The following is a 14668-nucleotide window of genomic DNA, read 5'->3' on the forward strand; positions in this document are numbered from 1 at the left end:
TGTATTTTTTTTTTATTTTTTGAAAATATATTTATTTATTTAACAGGGGCGGTGCATGGTAATAAACATGAGTATAAAAATATAATGTAAACGTGCCAGATTGTTGCAAAATTAATTGTTTGCAGCTGTAGCCCCTGAGCAGGTCACAGAAAACTTTAAATTATTCAAGTCACAGTCTAGAAATATATAATCCAAATGCATGTATTATCAGCACACTGGGTTTTTTTCCCCTTATGCACTCACAGACATTGTTGTTGCTGTTTAATGTTGCAGTTTTCTTCAGTCCCTATGTTGTTCTGTTTCACACCTACCTGAATAAAATACACTCACCACATATCTTCTCAAAACCCTCACTCCAGAATCTCCGTATCTCTCTGAGCACCAGTCCCCCGACTCCTGGATTTTCCCTCAAAACAATTTAAACATTCACTCTTTTCTGGGGCCCGGCCAGAGTACAGGTTGGAAGAAATTCAAGCAAACAGAGGGCTGCATACTTTCCTGCACAACTCTTTGCCTAGCAGAGAGAGCGGCCTTGTTGAGGGGGCCCGTTTCAAAGGAGACATTTGGCAAGGAGTCCCTGCTCCGGCTCCCGGCCTCAACTGTTTTCTGTCACTTTTTTAAAAAAAAGAAACATCAGTATTTTTGTTGTCTCCCATCCATCGTCTCTGGAACAAATATTATCCAGGAAGCCAGAGCATAAGCAGCCCGGACTATAATTTTTCTGGTTACACCTACAGTATGTTTTCTCTTCTTTATTAATGAAACAGTTGCAAGTGTCACTGATGCAATAGTTCCATAGATTGTGTCATTTCAGGTCATTTTAATTTCAACTAAAATTCATAGAAAAAAAAGAGAGAAGCAGCATGTTTGCTGAGCTGAAATGAAACCCTCGGCACCTTCTTGTGACTTGGAAGCCCTCTGGCATGTTTGTTGGTTTCAGCCCCTTATCAGATCTGCACGATCACTCCCTCCCTGCACTGAGAAGCAGTCGATATCGCCCCAGGCGCCCCATCCCACCTCTCACATACGTCTTACTCCCCTCTCTCCCTCCTGCTCTTCTTCATCACTCACATCTCTCAGTATTTCAGAGTTTAAAAGATGTCCTGGACGTATGCAACCCTCTTGGCTCTCCTCACTGTGCTTTTTGCACTTTCATGTGAGTATGATGCAGGAGTGAGATTTTTTACCAAAAAAAATTGTCTTATTAGTTGGTTGCAGGCATGAGAAAAACTGGAGTCCTTTTGAATTTAGACCTTTCATGTTTTGTGCTTCGACACAGGGTCTCCGGAGGCCAGCTCTGCAGCTGTGCCCGGTAGCACAGGCAGCACCAAAGATCCTCAAGGTCAGGGGCTGCATCAGCTGCGTTTCTTTCCCTGCGTATCGCCCTGTGTATCACTTTACACTGTGAACTAAACTCCCTCCCGCTTCCACTGCAGGTCCACTGAAAAGGGTCTTCATGAAGCAGGCCGATGCCTCAAACTTCTTCAGAAGACGCAGCAGACGTGGTGTGAAGTCCCAGGATGAGCTGGACGGTGAGTTCACTTTGAGTCAGTTTGCAGTCGTTTGGAGTCTGACATGGTCAGCCAGACTGTGTTTGCACGGTGAAGTCTGTTTGTGGTCAATTCTGGCATAAAATGCTAGAAAATGCTAGCTTTTACCTGTAAAAACAAGAAAAAATTACTTCTGCTAATGTTCTGCTAAATGTGCTTTAGGGCTGTACCTTTAATACCCACACACAATTCAAGATGTGACAGAAATAAGCTACAGTGTCATATGCTGTAATCAGATCTAAGAGGACGTGGACAGACAAATTACCGGCATCAACAGGTCCTTAAAGACTCTCAGAAGAGCTGTTTATGTGTTATGTCATGATTTAAAATCACGTTGGAACTTCTCAGAGAAGTTTAAATCTAGATGTGAGGGACCAAGCAGTGAAGGCATAGAGGACACAGGAAATACAACCTGAAGGTGGGTTCTATTTTATTTTACCCCAATAAAAGAGCTAAACTAAATATGATTCTACTCAAAAAATGACTTACAGAAAATTCACTAGGCAAAAAAAGTATACACAACTTAAACACAAAGACACAAGAGGGTAACTTGGATAGTGGTTTGGCCAAACCGTTAACATACAATAAGGGAAACAGAAATAAACACTAACTAAGCACAAAATAACCTAACTAGCCCTAAAACACCCCCTTGCTGACACGCACATAGTTGGTCCTGCTGAGCTGGCGTTGTACTTTCAAAGTCATGCCTTTTGCTTAGGCAGGAAACAGCCAAACCAGGTTGAACAAAAGAAAGAGAACCATGATATAATATACATTTAATTTGACAAAATACATTTTAGAAACCACACAGCGCTACTATGTGCGGACTTCATAATATCACTGTTAGGTTTAAGTGAAGAAATGAATGAATGACATTACTGAAATACATTTTTAACTGCAAAACCAAACCAATGAGGTGAGTGGACTGGTTTTTTACCAATGTGTGGCTGAGGCCATCACACCAGGTGTGACTGTAGTTGGTTATAAACAGAAAAATGAGCCTAGAAATGGGCTTTTTGTAAAGCTTTGAATATCTGATTGTTTAAAAGATGGTTTAATTGTCAAAAAGACAGCATGGGTGAAGTACAGGAACATGCAGAAGACTAAAAAGAGCAGGAGGAAATCTTCACTGTTACTTGAAGATTTTTTTTTTTTTTTTTTGGCACTGAAAGAAAGCCTGATACGTCAGGCAGATAAAATATCTCTGAGATCCACAAGCCTCAACATTCATCATGTGCAGAAGTGAAAAATGTAGTGGTGCCGAGGCAAAGATAATAACGTTTTACACATTTGTCATCCTCATCCTGAACATAAAGATGTTTGATACTGTGATGGGAACAAGTGTCAGAGTAAGATAAGATAAGATAAGATAACCTTTATTAGTCCCACACGTGGGAAATTTGTTTTGTCACAGCAGGAAGTGGACAGTGCAAAAGTTATGAGGCAAAAATTAGAATACAATAAGAATAAATACAGTACACAACTGTACAGAATAGAATAAAATAAAATACTATGTACAGTAGAATAAAATAAAATAAATATACAATAAGATAAAAATAGAATACAAATACAAATGCTATATACAACTGAGTAAAAATACAACGATGACAGAAAGGATTATTGCACTTAGTATTATTGCATATGTATGGATGTGTGTGCTTGATCAGTTAAAGTCTTTATTATGGAGTCTGACAGCAGTGGGGAGGAAAGAGTATTGCTGAACCCCAGTGATGAATGTATTGAAATAGTTTTATTGTATTACTTGTTTTATTAAAAATGCACTTCTGGTGTCTGTATTAATGATGAGATGACTCATAGAGATGCAGCCCTTTTGTTTCCTGACTCTGCTGTGAGGGAACATGTTTATGGCAGCCTGAAGGATTTTATAGTCATGGCAGCTAGCAGCTGTTAACCTTATTGTGGACCTGGCATGAACTTAGACCATCCCAGACCTCAGTTTCCTGTCCTGGCGCTGCAGCAGGACACACGGGGCGGGACACACCAGTTTGCTCCTGTCAACGTATTCGCATTACTGAACAATGTGTGGCATTCTTGAGCGTTTTACCGCCAGCTGTTATGCACAGTTTTACCAGCAGGAAGGTGAGAGCGCACAACAATGCTGCTGTTCTGAACTGCAGTTGCATAATGTGCCGTACGTGTGATAACAGCGAGACACTTTGTGCAAAAAACCCCAGAAAAAACAGGAGGAATAAAATGAGCACAAAGCAGAGAACAGACTGAAAAGACAGAGATGGATGAGTGAGTGGGTGAGTGGTTGTGAGTTGAATGTGGAATGTGCCAACACACAGGCAGAAAGGGGTCAGAGGGGAAAAAAAGCAAGTACCAAGTGAGAAAAACAAGCTGCTCACTTTGAAGAGCCTCTCGTGCTGCATTAAGGCATTTACCTGTCCTGCAGTTGGATGAAATTTTGAAGGGAAGTATTTGATAGAGGCAGCTGTTTCAGCTGGCAGATATGATGACATATAGTTTCTAGTCAGAGTTTTAATATCCAAAGATGGACATCGCAGTCCAACAAATGATGCTGTTTGGCTTTTGTGGGAGTAGGTCAGCAGTAATGTGCAGGGTGGATAAAATGATGGATGATTAGCTCTGCTGTGCAATTTCAATGGGGCGATCATGGCTCAAGAGTTGGCAGTTCGTCTTCTAATCGGAAGGTTGCCGGTTTGAGCCCCGGCTTGGTCAGCAGAGATGGGCAGTAACGCGTTACTGTAATCTGATTACTTTTTTCAGGTAACGAGTAAAGTAAGGGATTACTATTGCAAAAACGGTAATTAGATTACCGTTACTTTCCCGTAGGAACGCTGCATTACTGCGTTACTAAAACCGTGATTTTTTTTGCGAGAATGTTTCATGACAGTGACGTAAGCGAGTGCGCCGTTAGTGACAACAGCTGTGTGCAGATCAACAATGGATCACATATCGATTGTGGGAGAGAGTATGAGCGTGCAGCGTTTAAAGCGTGGAAGTACTGACCTTACTTTGAGTTTGATTCCATAAAAAGTGACAAAAACATTAGCGTCCGTTGTGCGTGGGAAGAAAACTTCTTTTTACAGCGAAAAAAACCCTAAACAAGCACCGAGTGCGCAACGACGTAATGGAAAACTCACAGAGAAACTCGTGGATTCCTCCACTGACCGCTGCGGCACACCTGCACCAGGGTAAACCTCCGCCTACCGTAGTCCTGCTTTACAGGTGAAAATAGAGCAACAGGACCGCTGAGTCTTTGACTTTATTTATTTTCTGCTGTGGTTTACTTGCATCTATTTGAAAGACTGAGTGTAAACACAAAAATATTTTATTTTATGTGCTGGAATGTGCAGAAAATAGGTTTAAATATTAAACAAATTTCTTCCAGTCAGAGAATGTTGCATATAATTAAATTTTTGCTTGATGCATAAAATTAAAAGGTTAAAACTAATAAAACAAGTTTAAAAAATTTGAATTTGATTACATTTTGTATGATGGATTATGCAGAAAAAGTAGAATTGGGCTGAAAGATCTATTGCTTTATTACCTACTCAGGTTGTAAATCGTGTTTTTAAAAAGTAACTAAGTAACTAAGTAATTAATTACTTTTGAAAATAAGTAATCAGTAAAGTAACGGGATTACTTTTTTAGGGAAGTAATTGGTAATTAGTTACTGATTACTTTTTTCAAGTAACTTGACCAACACTGTTGGTCAGTCTCGGTTGTTGTGTCCTTGGGCAAGACACTTCACCCATTGCCTACTGGTGGTGGTCAGAGGGCCCTGTGGCGCCAGTGTCCGGCAGCCTCGCCTCTGTCAGTGCGCCCCATGGTGGCTGTGGCTACAACGTAGCTTGCCATCACCAGTGTGTGAATGGGTGGATGACTGGATGTATAAAGCGCTTTGAGGTCCTTAGGGACTAGTAAAAGCACTATACAAATACAGGCCATTTACCATTCTGAAAGAGATAAAATATAAAACTAAAGTCAGATGACCTCAGTACTAACTGTGCTGAATAAACTTTCACATGCTGGTGACAGATACTGCTCTGTAAGTTAATCTCTAAATCTTTTTCAGTTTGGTAATTTACAACTTGAATTCCAAGCAGCCGCACATGTGCATGCCAACTTAAGCTGGGAATTCTGATGAAAGGTGAAAGGCTGTTCAACTTTTCCAGTGTGAGTGGTTCGTCTTTGCTGAAATTGTGGTTAGGGTGTGGTCATTTGTTTGTTGTCTGTCTACTTGCAGCGAGCAGACAGCTGTCGATGGAAACGGCGTACAAAGTATGCGGTATAACCGGTCTGACAATAGACGTCACAGCTAACTCTGCTGTCACCCCTTGTGGTTCAAAGTGGTATTACATGCAGGTCAGGCCATAGTTCTACTTCAGCTGATACCTCTTTAACACAATACCTAGATATTTTTGGACATAACGTCTTATTACAGCTCGCTTATCAACCAATCAGCTTTCAGCCAACACACAGTATCATCCACGTCCAGCAACATGCAGTTGTGATTGTGCAGGACTGCACAGAAATATGTCTGCGTTGGGTGAAAACCCTCCTCCTCTCTGAAGCCTTGCTTTGAGTGCTCAAGCAGGGCAGAAAAGCACTATAAAAGAACCAGTCCATTTACACTGTCTGCAGGAAAATACATACAATATGTCAACAGACACAGTCGTGGTATAAAATCCACATTACTTGCCCTACAGGAGTGTTTTCTTCATTGTCTACCTGCTGATCAAGGATCCAAGGAGGATCTCTTTGCATACTATTAGGAGACGTCAGTGAAAGTTTTAATTCTTCTAACTATCCATCTATTGTCTTCGACTTATACAATTCATACACAGTGTTTGCCTCACACTTCACAGGTCCTAGCTTCAAACACAGGCGTTTGACCTTTTCTGTGTGGACTTTGCATTTTCTCTTTCTTGTGCTTGATTTCTCCTGTTTGTCCTTCCATTAAAACACAATAGGTTAAAGGTACTTATTAGGTAATTATACTTGTCAGAATTTCAAGCGGTTCTTTTGTGGTTACGCATTTGTCTAACAAGTGGAAGATCCTTGTTTAGTCCCAAAAGGAGACACATATCTCTTTAGGGCATGCACAATCACACTGGATGGAAGGCCATCCAGTGTAAAAAATCCACCAAAGCAAACATGTGGAGCTATCTGCTGTGACAACCCTTGTAAATAAGGGAGCAGTTGAAAGTAACATTCAGTACTTGGCAGAATTTCACTAAAACATTTACCAGTAGGGGGCAGCATTTTACCCACAAAAGGGGTGTTTTGTTTTGTTTTCTTCTGATATGCACTGATATATTTTTTTTTATTATTCTCATTTATTTTCTGATTTGTTTTAGCTACACCTAGGGTGCTTTCTGAAGGTAACTCCTATCTCCTATTCCTAACCTCTTTTCCTTGACTTGACTATAAACATCATCGAGATCAAGGGAAAGTGGGTAAGAGAACTGCTAAGGACTTAGGAAAAGAGAAACACCGTGAGAATTGGAACACTCTCACACTCGTCTCTCCTAACAATATGACATTGTGTTAAAACTACAATGTACAGAAGATGAACTACAAAACCCGCATCATATTTTGCCACAGTGTGTTCAAACGCTGTTGTTTTATGGGCGTCATATAAACGAGAACAGCCTGTGAAAAACAGGAGTGTTTTTGTGGTCTGCCTTATGGAATACGTATTTGTAAGAGGAGGAGAGAATATTCTCCTCATCACTTTCAGGAGGAGAATATTCAAATGTGTCACGCAAACGTGTCTGTGGCACACAATTTCTTGCAAATTGCACGCTGAAAAAAAATCCTGTCTTATGCCTGTTGTGGTTGTGATAGCTGCTACTAGGAGAGTTCATTTTTAAGAGGGCGAGATGTTATCAGAAGGAGTGTGTAATCGGCACTTTGCATGGATGGCTCAAAGCTCTTATCGCAGTGCCAAAATTTTGTCTCTGTCCTAAAACTCTTCACGCAGTCGTCACGCTGAGTGTTTAGAGGTGAACGCCACATATTGTGCCTCATGCAAATGCGCCTCATGCAAATGTACTGTTTATAAGATTGAGGAAACCTGCAGTCAGCTGAGACTGAATCACTTGGATGAGTGACAAAACGTTTTCCCCACGTAAAACGCTACGTCCAGATGAACAGAATCAACTTTTGGGGATTTACTTACCTGGATGATTGAGCATGCATCAAGACATATTGTGCTTCAGTCACATGGGATTTTACTGAAACTGAGCAGAAAATAGGTTCTTTTTCTTAGCACTGCACACACAGCGAACAAATTTCCTCTGCTGCATCTGTAAAGAATGAAAGTGTTAGTGTATTAGATTATTGTTTGAGGAATCAGTCAATGACACACCTGCACCATCTTGTGGTTCTTTTTTTTTTTTTTTTTTTTTTTTTTTTTCTTAAATGACATCAGAAACAGCAGTATGCGACATTACGTGATGGCAGAGCTTCAGTTCATCCTTTGTCTTTTTTTTTTTTTTTTTTTTTTTTTTTAATAAATAGGACAGGGGGAATGAATGAGAGAAAGAGGGGGAGAGAAAGAAAGAAAACCAAAGGGGAGAAGAGACGGTGAGAAGGGGGGGGGAAGAGAGAGAAAAAAAAAAGAACTCCTGGGTCACCTGTATGGAGAAAAAAAAAAAAAACAAACAAACAAAAAAAAACAAACAGAGGAGACAGCAAACAACAAAGAGCAACATAATAATAGAGAAAACAAAGCACCATCACAATAAACTAGCTAGTCATAGATATCAATATTTACTAAATAATAAACGATATTGTGCAGCACGCAAGATAGACAGCGCACAGTGTGCTTTGAGGTAGCAGCCAAGAAAGCTTTAGTCCGCGTCTGTGAATACCCATGTGTGCATACCTGTGTGGATCAGCATGCTTGCATTCCAAAGGTTTCTCCATGTAATGATCTGCTAGGGAGTGTGGGGGGGCCACAGCCCCGTCCTCCAGGGTGTGAAGCGGGTATGGAGGAGATCAAAACTCCAGATATCCAGAGGCCCCCAGAACACAAGAGACCATGGAAGACCAACAGAGGGGCAGCCGCGCCACTGTTCCAGTAAGAGCTGAGGAGAGTCCCAGATGAGGGCTCGCCCAGCAGCCGCGGAGCAGAAGTCAGGGGGAGTTGCAGTGACGCGCCCGTGAGCTCCGCTGGCCCCCAGCTGTGCCTGAGTGACCGAGCCCCAGGCCGAGAGGCCGGGGGCACCCCACCTCCAAAGGGGCCCGAGCGAGCCCCAGGCCCCAGGCCCCGACAAGCGGCCGCCAAGGAGTGAGCCGGTGTGTACCCGGACGCCCACCCCCAGACACAAAGAACCACCAACACACCGACACCTGAGGGAGTCCGCCACCGGCAGGGGAAGTGGTGGTGGGTGGAGATAGGCCTCCAAACCTTGGAGGGCCTGAGGTGTCCCCAGAGAGGTGGCGTCTGATACCCAACCTGACATATAGACACAGACATACAGGCACACACAGACACAAACATCCATTCCCACCCTCATGCTCTCATATGCACTTACTCCACACTCAACCAACGTGGAGACAGACATAAAGAGACGCTGTACACACAATCACACTCCCCAAGCGTACTCTACAAACCGGGTCTAGGTACCCTTGCCCCTGGAGGGGGGAATTGCACCCAGACCCAGGTGGTGTTACCCTTTTCCCTGCGGTGGGGAGAGGCAGACCACCCCGACTCCGCAGCAGCAGGGAGGCCCCACACCCCAGACCGCAGTCGGACGGCCAACTCCTCCTACTAGCCCTCCCGCTCCAGCAGGCCGCAGAGAATGGGGGTGGGAGAAGACTCCAAACCTCCCTCCACCCGCTCATTGTAGTGTTGATGCATGTGTGTTCTAAGGTGCAATTAAAACCCAGGAGGGCATGGAGCTACCTGCCAAGGAGCAGCAGGTAAGCGCATAGTCCCTCCTGCTAGCCCTCAATGACTAAGTGTATTTAAAATTGAGAGGTGGGCAACGACGTCAGGGGTGAGGTATACACCCTGATGGTAATTTGGACTCCGTGATTGTGCCCACCCCCAAGATCCTATATGTATGTGTAATGAGAGTGTGAATAATGTGAATGTCTAAGTTGTGGGATAAAATTGAGGCAGAGGCAGCCAGAAGGGGACGGGGGGGGGGGTAGCCTCCTCTGCACCCTGGTGACATACCCCCACTCCAAGGCCCTGCATGTGTGGGTGGTTGTGGAGGAGCGGGAAGAGGGAGGCAGCTGGAGATGGGGAGGGAAGGAAGGGAGGGGCAGGTAACCCCTCCCTGGGGCCAGCTCCCCCGCTGACCCCAGTAGGCACTCCCACCCTCCGCGACCCGCCAGGGAAGGGGGGCCCAGGCCCATCAGACCGGGGCCCAGTGCAGTAGCGCCCTCCGGCTCCACAGAGCCCTGGACAGTCCACCCAACCCCACCACAGAGAAAACTGCACCCACCCCACCATCCACACATCTTCCAGACTACATAAGACGGTAAACGCCCAGGCTGAGATCTTCCTCCACCTCTCCTGTATCTCCCCCTCCTGCAGAGAGTTCCTGAAGAGAAGAAAGCTCCTGCAAGATGTGACCATCCCCCCCACCAGTTGAAGAGCCCCCCAGGCGGCTCGACGCACCGGCGGCACCCTGCTCCAGGGCCGGGCCCCCATGCACCCACCCGCCCACAACCCCGGCAACACACCAACCAGGACCCAAGCCCCCGAGGCCCGGCCCGGGCCCCAGCCCAGAGACGGAGCGCCCCCAGAACCTCACGCCCATCCCGGACCCACCCAGGGGCAGCCAGGTTGCCAGGTCAGTAACCCACGTCCGTCAGCACAGACCCTCCCCCATCTTGTGGTTCTAAGTGGTATTACGTGAAAGTACAGTAAGGCCACAGTTTTCCTTCAGTTGACATCTCTTCAGCACAGTACCTAGATCTTTGTGGACATAAAGTCTTGGGTGATGGTTTGCTCACGTTAAACTGATAGCTTATATAATTTTGGCTTGCTTGAAAAGATTTGCTGGTTAAACAAAGGTTAAAAATGATGATTTATATGCCCAAGTAGGTTAAAATGTAAAACTGAATCGCTGCCACAAATCTTCATCCCCTGGATGAAGAAACAGCCCATTCCTCAAGTGATGCCAGTGTGAGAGCAGGCGATCGCATTTCACAGTCTTTGTTACAGAAATCAAACACAGCAGTTACATTCCAAGTCTTATTATTATTATGAAATTTCCTCTTTGTGCTTTTTTTCAAAGCTCAGCAGTGCAATGCAAACGCTTTCTTCCTCTTCTTCTTCTTCATCTTTCTTTTTTGGAACATTGTAATGTGTGAATAGCGAGTCAGCGTGAGACTTTTAGAAGTCAGTTGGGGGCCTGAAATACAATACAGAAGTCTTCTGTCTCCTCTTCAGTGCTTTAGGCGTCTATAGCTCGTCCGTGTTTTCAAAGTGTCCCTGGACGCAGTGATTCAGTTCTGTGGATTTGTTTGAGGGAGCAGTTTTGTGATGTTTAACAGCTTGTGTGAGTGTGTGTAAAAGTATGTGAGCATTAAATTTAAACTGGTTCTCTTTTGTAGCTGCTGTATTTTTCTGCACTTGTACGCAGTGTACAACTTCATGCCTCTACTCTTCTACTTCCTAGCAGCTCCATCTTTCCAGCTGATAGGAAGGCATTAGTGACTCAAATCACCACTTGTTACAACAAAGGTATGCAGAAGAACATCTCTGAACACACACTACACTGTAACTTGAAGCAGGTTACAAGCTACAGCAGCACAAGACCAAACCGAGTCTACAATTTACACATACTCATCAAAATTGGACAAAAGAAAATTGAAAAAAAAAATGTTCAGTCTTGATTTCTGCTGTGATGTTCATCAAACAACATGAAGACAGCCTACATGAGTGTGGCTGTTGACTGCCTCCATCCTTTTATGACCCAGTTTGGGCCGACTTTTGTTTTTGTTCTTTAATATCACAATAATCGTCTCACTAACCTGCAGATTCATTTCTTTATCCAACTGGATGACTGGTGAGACACAACTGGACTAAAGTACCTAAATAAAACCAGCTCAAACCTCGACAAACGACATCATGCATCAACTGGGATTATTGACTCTTCTCAAGAATAAATACTTGTCCTTCTGACATTTTTGTACTTTGAAGTCACGCATTAAATGCAGCTCGTATTTCAAAGGAAACAGTCCAGATAGTCACACTGAAAACTGGACTCAAGTAAATGAGTGCTTCAGTAATTTTCCTACCAATTAATAATTTCCTTTTACATCACCTTAAACAAGATTTTGGCGTTCGTGCTCCTTACGCCTTGAAAACCTGACCATTTCATACTTGCTGTGCTTGCAGCTGAGCAGAGGCAGATTTTGGCTGCAGATGAGCGGAAGAGAGAGTTTCACGAGGAGAAGCGGAACGAGTTTGAGAGCTACGCTGAGGAGGAACATGACGGTACGTGGAGCATTTTCATCGGACGCAGGTGAAAAAGAAGAGTTCGTTCACTGAAATTCTCCTCCTCTACTTTCAGAGCAAAACGAGAGGAGCAGAGAGAGCACCGAGCAGTGGAGGGAGTTCCACTATGACGGGATGCATCCTGCCTACGAGTACAACCGTCACTCCACCTAAGAGTGATAAGAGGAGACGTGCGACTGCTACATAGCGATGCTTTTCCACACAAAATGTGACCGCTAACATAGTAAAGGCAACGACTATGCAATGTATTTTTCATTTTTAACTAGATTAATTATTAATCGATTAATCACGTGGTGTAGAAAATGTTAGAGAAGTGTTTAAAAATGGTCTGACAAAGTGGACAATGAAAACCAGCATAACAAGTTAACATCAATCGAAATGAAGAGCTTTTGGAAACTCATTTACCCCAATTTACAGCTGAGATCTCCTAGATCAGGGATGTCCAACTCATTCTACATCTAACCCTAACCCTGAGTAGGCTGCACAAACTAAACTCCCTTTTCTGTCACTGTAAAAAAGTTTAACTACCATTTAATCCTCAAGATTTCTTAACACAGGAAAGAAAGGTGTGTGATCTCAACAGTGCATCTTAGTTTTTCTACATGATAAAGACATGCTCTTTTAGTAAACTAAAGAAATCTGTCATTGGGCTAAAATTGTAAGAAATAAATAAAATCCAGTTAAAAGCCCAAATGTTTATTCTTTACTTCGCATTTCCCAGACCTGTCCCATGGGCCACATTCCTACAGCCCTATTCTGGCCCCTGTGCCTTATGTTTGACACCCCTGTTTTACATAAATAAAATAAATGTGCTGTACTGTGAAGAAATGTGAAGTGTTTTATTCAAAGTGTTCAACTTTTCTGGATGCCCCGGACTCCTGGATTATAGATAATGCAGTTGGGGGGGGGGCGGGGGGGGGGGGGGGGGGGGTATTTGCAGTATGCCATATAAACTGTACAGGCAATGGGTACAAAATCTAACTTAAAGAAAAATGACAACCACCACACATGCAAACAAGCTTCTTTTTAATGCACAAATCTCTACAACTCCAAAGCACATTTCAGTAATAATATGTAATACATGCATACTGAGGGACTTCCAGTGCTTTATAATTTGCTTTCTTTTGCCGATCCAGGAGAGGTGGTGGGAAATATAGGGAAGACCAAAATAAACACAACCCAAAGCTTGTTGAGATTTGTATTTACAGTAAGTAAAAGCTCAAAGTCCATTTTGATATTCACCACATTTTCTTCTCTTTTTTGGGGATAATTCAAGATTGCAAAACCCTCAAAACTGGAGATGCCGTCGTGAAGGGTTTCTTTCTTTTCTCCTTTCATATTGAGCTGGTAAAAATCCAGTGGTTACCACAGAGAAAAATACAAAGACAGATGCCTTCACTGCTCTGTGTGAAAGTCTGCAGAGAGCGAGCGGTAAGGGAGAGAAGGAGAAAGAGTCTTTCTGCTAAATTCAACAGGCTGGTATGAAAGCACAGTGATTAAACACAGAGTGAGTGAGCCGTTTTCAGACCAGCCACTTCACGAGCGGAAGCAGAGCACGATATTTCAACTACTCAACTGGACACCACTGATTGGATTGGTCTCGACTCCTGAATACATTCGCATTCATTTGTAATTTTTTTCATTTTTTTTAAAAACTACAGACATAAATTCACACGTCACTGGTCAACACTTTCTTTACATCCAAATATGATTCCAGGTTTTTAAAGGGAGAAAAAAAAAAAAACTATTTAGCAAGACTGCTTTAAAAGAAAGGAAACATCTCTGGCACATCAGAACAATATGCAGTATTTTAAAGGAATAACCTCACCATGTTCACCGAAACAGCAGAGCTTGATCACTTGGAGTTTGGTCAGCTTCACCTTCACGTCCCTGCAGATCCCTGAGAACTGGTCACAGAGCAACAACGTGTGGTCGCCCTCGTGTGGTTAAAGAGGACTTCACAGTCACGTCAATCAAGTCATCAAATAAAACAGCAATTACAAACTAACAACTAGTAGATACTGTATCGTACAATTCGGCAACTTCAGTTTGATTTAATAACACATTTACATGATTCTGCGACTGGTATTCTTACAAAAATTCATAACGTATTATAAGAAAATAAATATTCCAATACATTAGTGCAACGCAGTAGTCCCCTCAGCGATCGCCGCCATGATTGAAAACACACCGTCCTGCTTCACGTCCACTCACTGAAAAGCTAAAAAGGAACAACATCACTACCGTCAGGAGTTTACGATGCCGTGAGCCAGAAAAAAAACGAGAAAGTTCAGAGGGCAGATGATGTCACAATTAGTAACCACAGCTTGAAGCTTATATTTCACTTGCATAACACAACTCCACTCAGCAGCTCCAGGCAGGACATCGACACAAGGCATACAGTGGAAGGTCCCGTCCCAAAACAACAGAAAAGACAGCAGCTTCAATAAAGAGTTTCCTTTAGTGTGGCACTTCGAGACCAGACACTCTTTTATCTGCCAGGCAGCCCTGATCCAGGCTGAGCACGGCCTCCACACAGTAACACCTTCGGTCGAGAGGCTCCCTTCACCCCACCTCTGTGCTTCCAGGTCTAAATGACAATGTGAAGGGAAGCAGAGGGGGAAGCTGTGCTGATCCAAATGGA

The 14668-nt window shown here is 43.4% G+C and overlaps 1 protein-coding gene across 3 annotated transcripts; it reads left to right on the forward strand.

The window, feature by feature from the left end:
* The first annotated feature begins 1098 nt into the window (after positions 1 to 1098).
* On the forward strand, positions 1099 to 12177 carry ucmab (upper zone of growth plate and cartilage matrix associated b). 3 transcript variants are annotated; one of them, XM_085357584.1, is made up of 5 exons: positions 1099 to 1198; positions 1280 to 1342; positions 1437 to 1532; positions 11905 to 12003; positions 12080 to 12177. In XM_085357584.1, exons 1-5 carry the CDS (start codon positions 1099 to 1101, stop codon positions 12175 to 12177), a joined length of 456 nt encoding a protein of 151 aa, XP_085213710.1. The 3 variants fall into 3 exon arrangements, with proteins under 3 accessions (XP_085213710.1, XP_085213712.1, XP_085213713.1); XM_085357586.1 differs by having other exon boundaries at positions 1099 to 1156; positions 1277 to 1342; XM_085357587.1 differs by having other exon boundaries at positions 1099 to 1156.
* Positions 12178 to 14668: the final 2491 nt, after the last annotated feature.

This window comes from Diplotaxodon limnothrissa, linkage group LG7, assembly GCF_057381915.1.
Source record: "Diplotaxodon limnothrissa isolate DT_005_m linkage group LG7, D_limnothrissa_male_GT1.1, whole genome shotgun sequence".
NCBI lineage: Eukaryota > Metazoa > Chordata > Actinopteri > Cichliformes > Cichlidae > Diplotaxodon > Diplotaxodon limnothrissa.

What these genes read in the sequence shown, in the direction of transcription:
- ucmab (XM_085357584.1), top strand. Translation starts at nt 1,099, where the DNA reads ATGTCCTGGACGTATGCAACCCTCTTGGCTCTCCTCACTGTGCTTTTT. An exon ending in ATTTTTTACCAAAAAAAATT is followed by an intron (nt 1,199 to 1,279) that starts GTCTTATTAGTT and finishes GCTTCGACACAG; the next exon opens with GGTCTCCGGAGGCCAGCTCT. An exon ending in GTCCCAGGATGAGCTGGACG is followed by an intron (nt 1,533 to 11,904) that starts GTGAGTTCACTT and finishes CTGTGCTTGCAG; the next exon opens with CTGAGCAGAGGCAGATTTTG.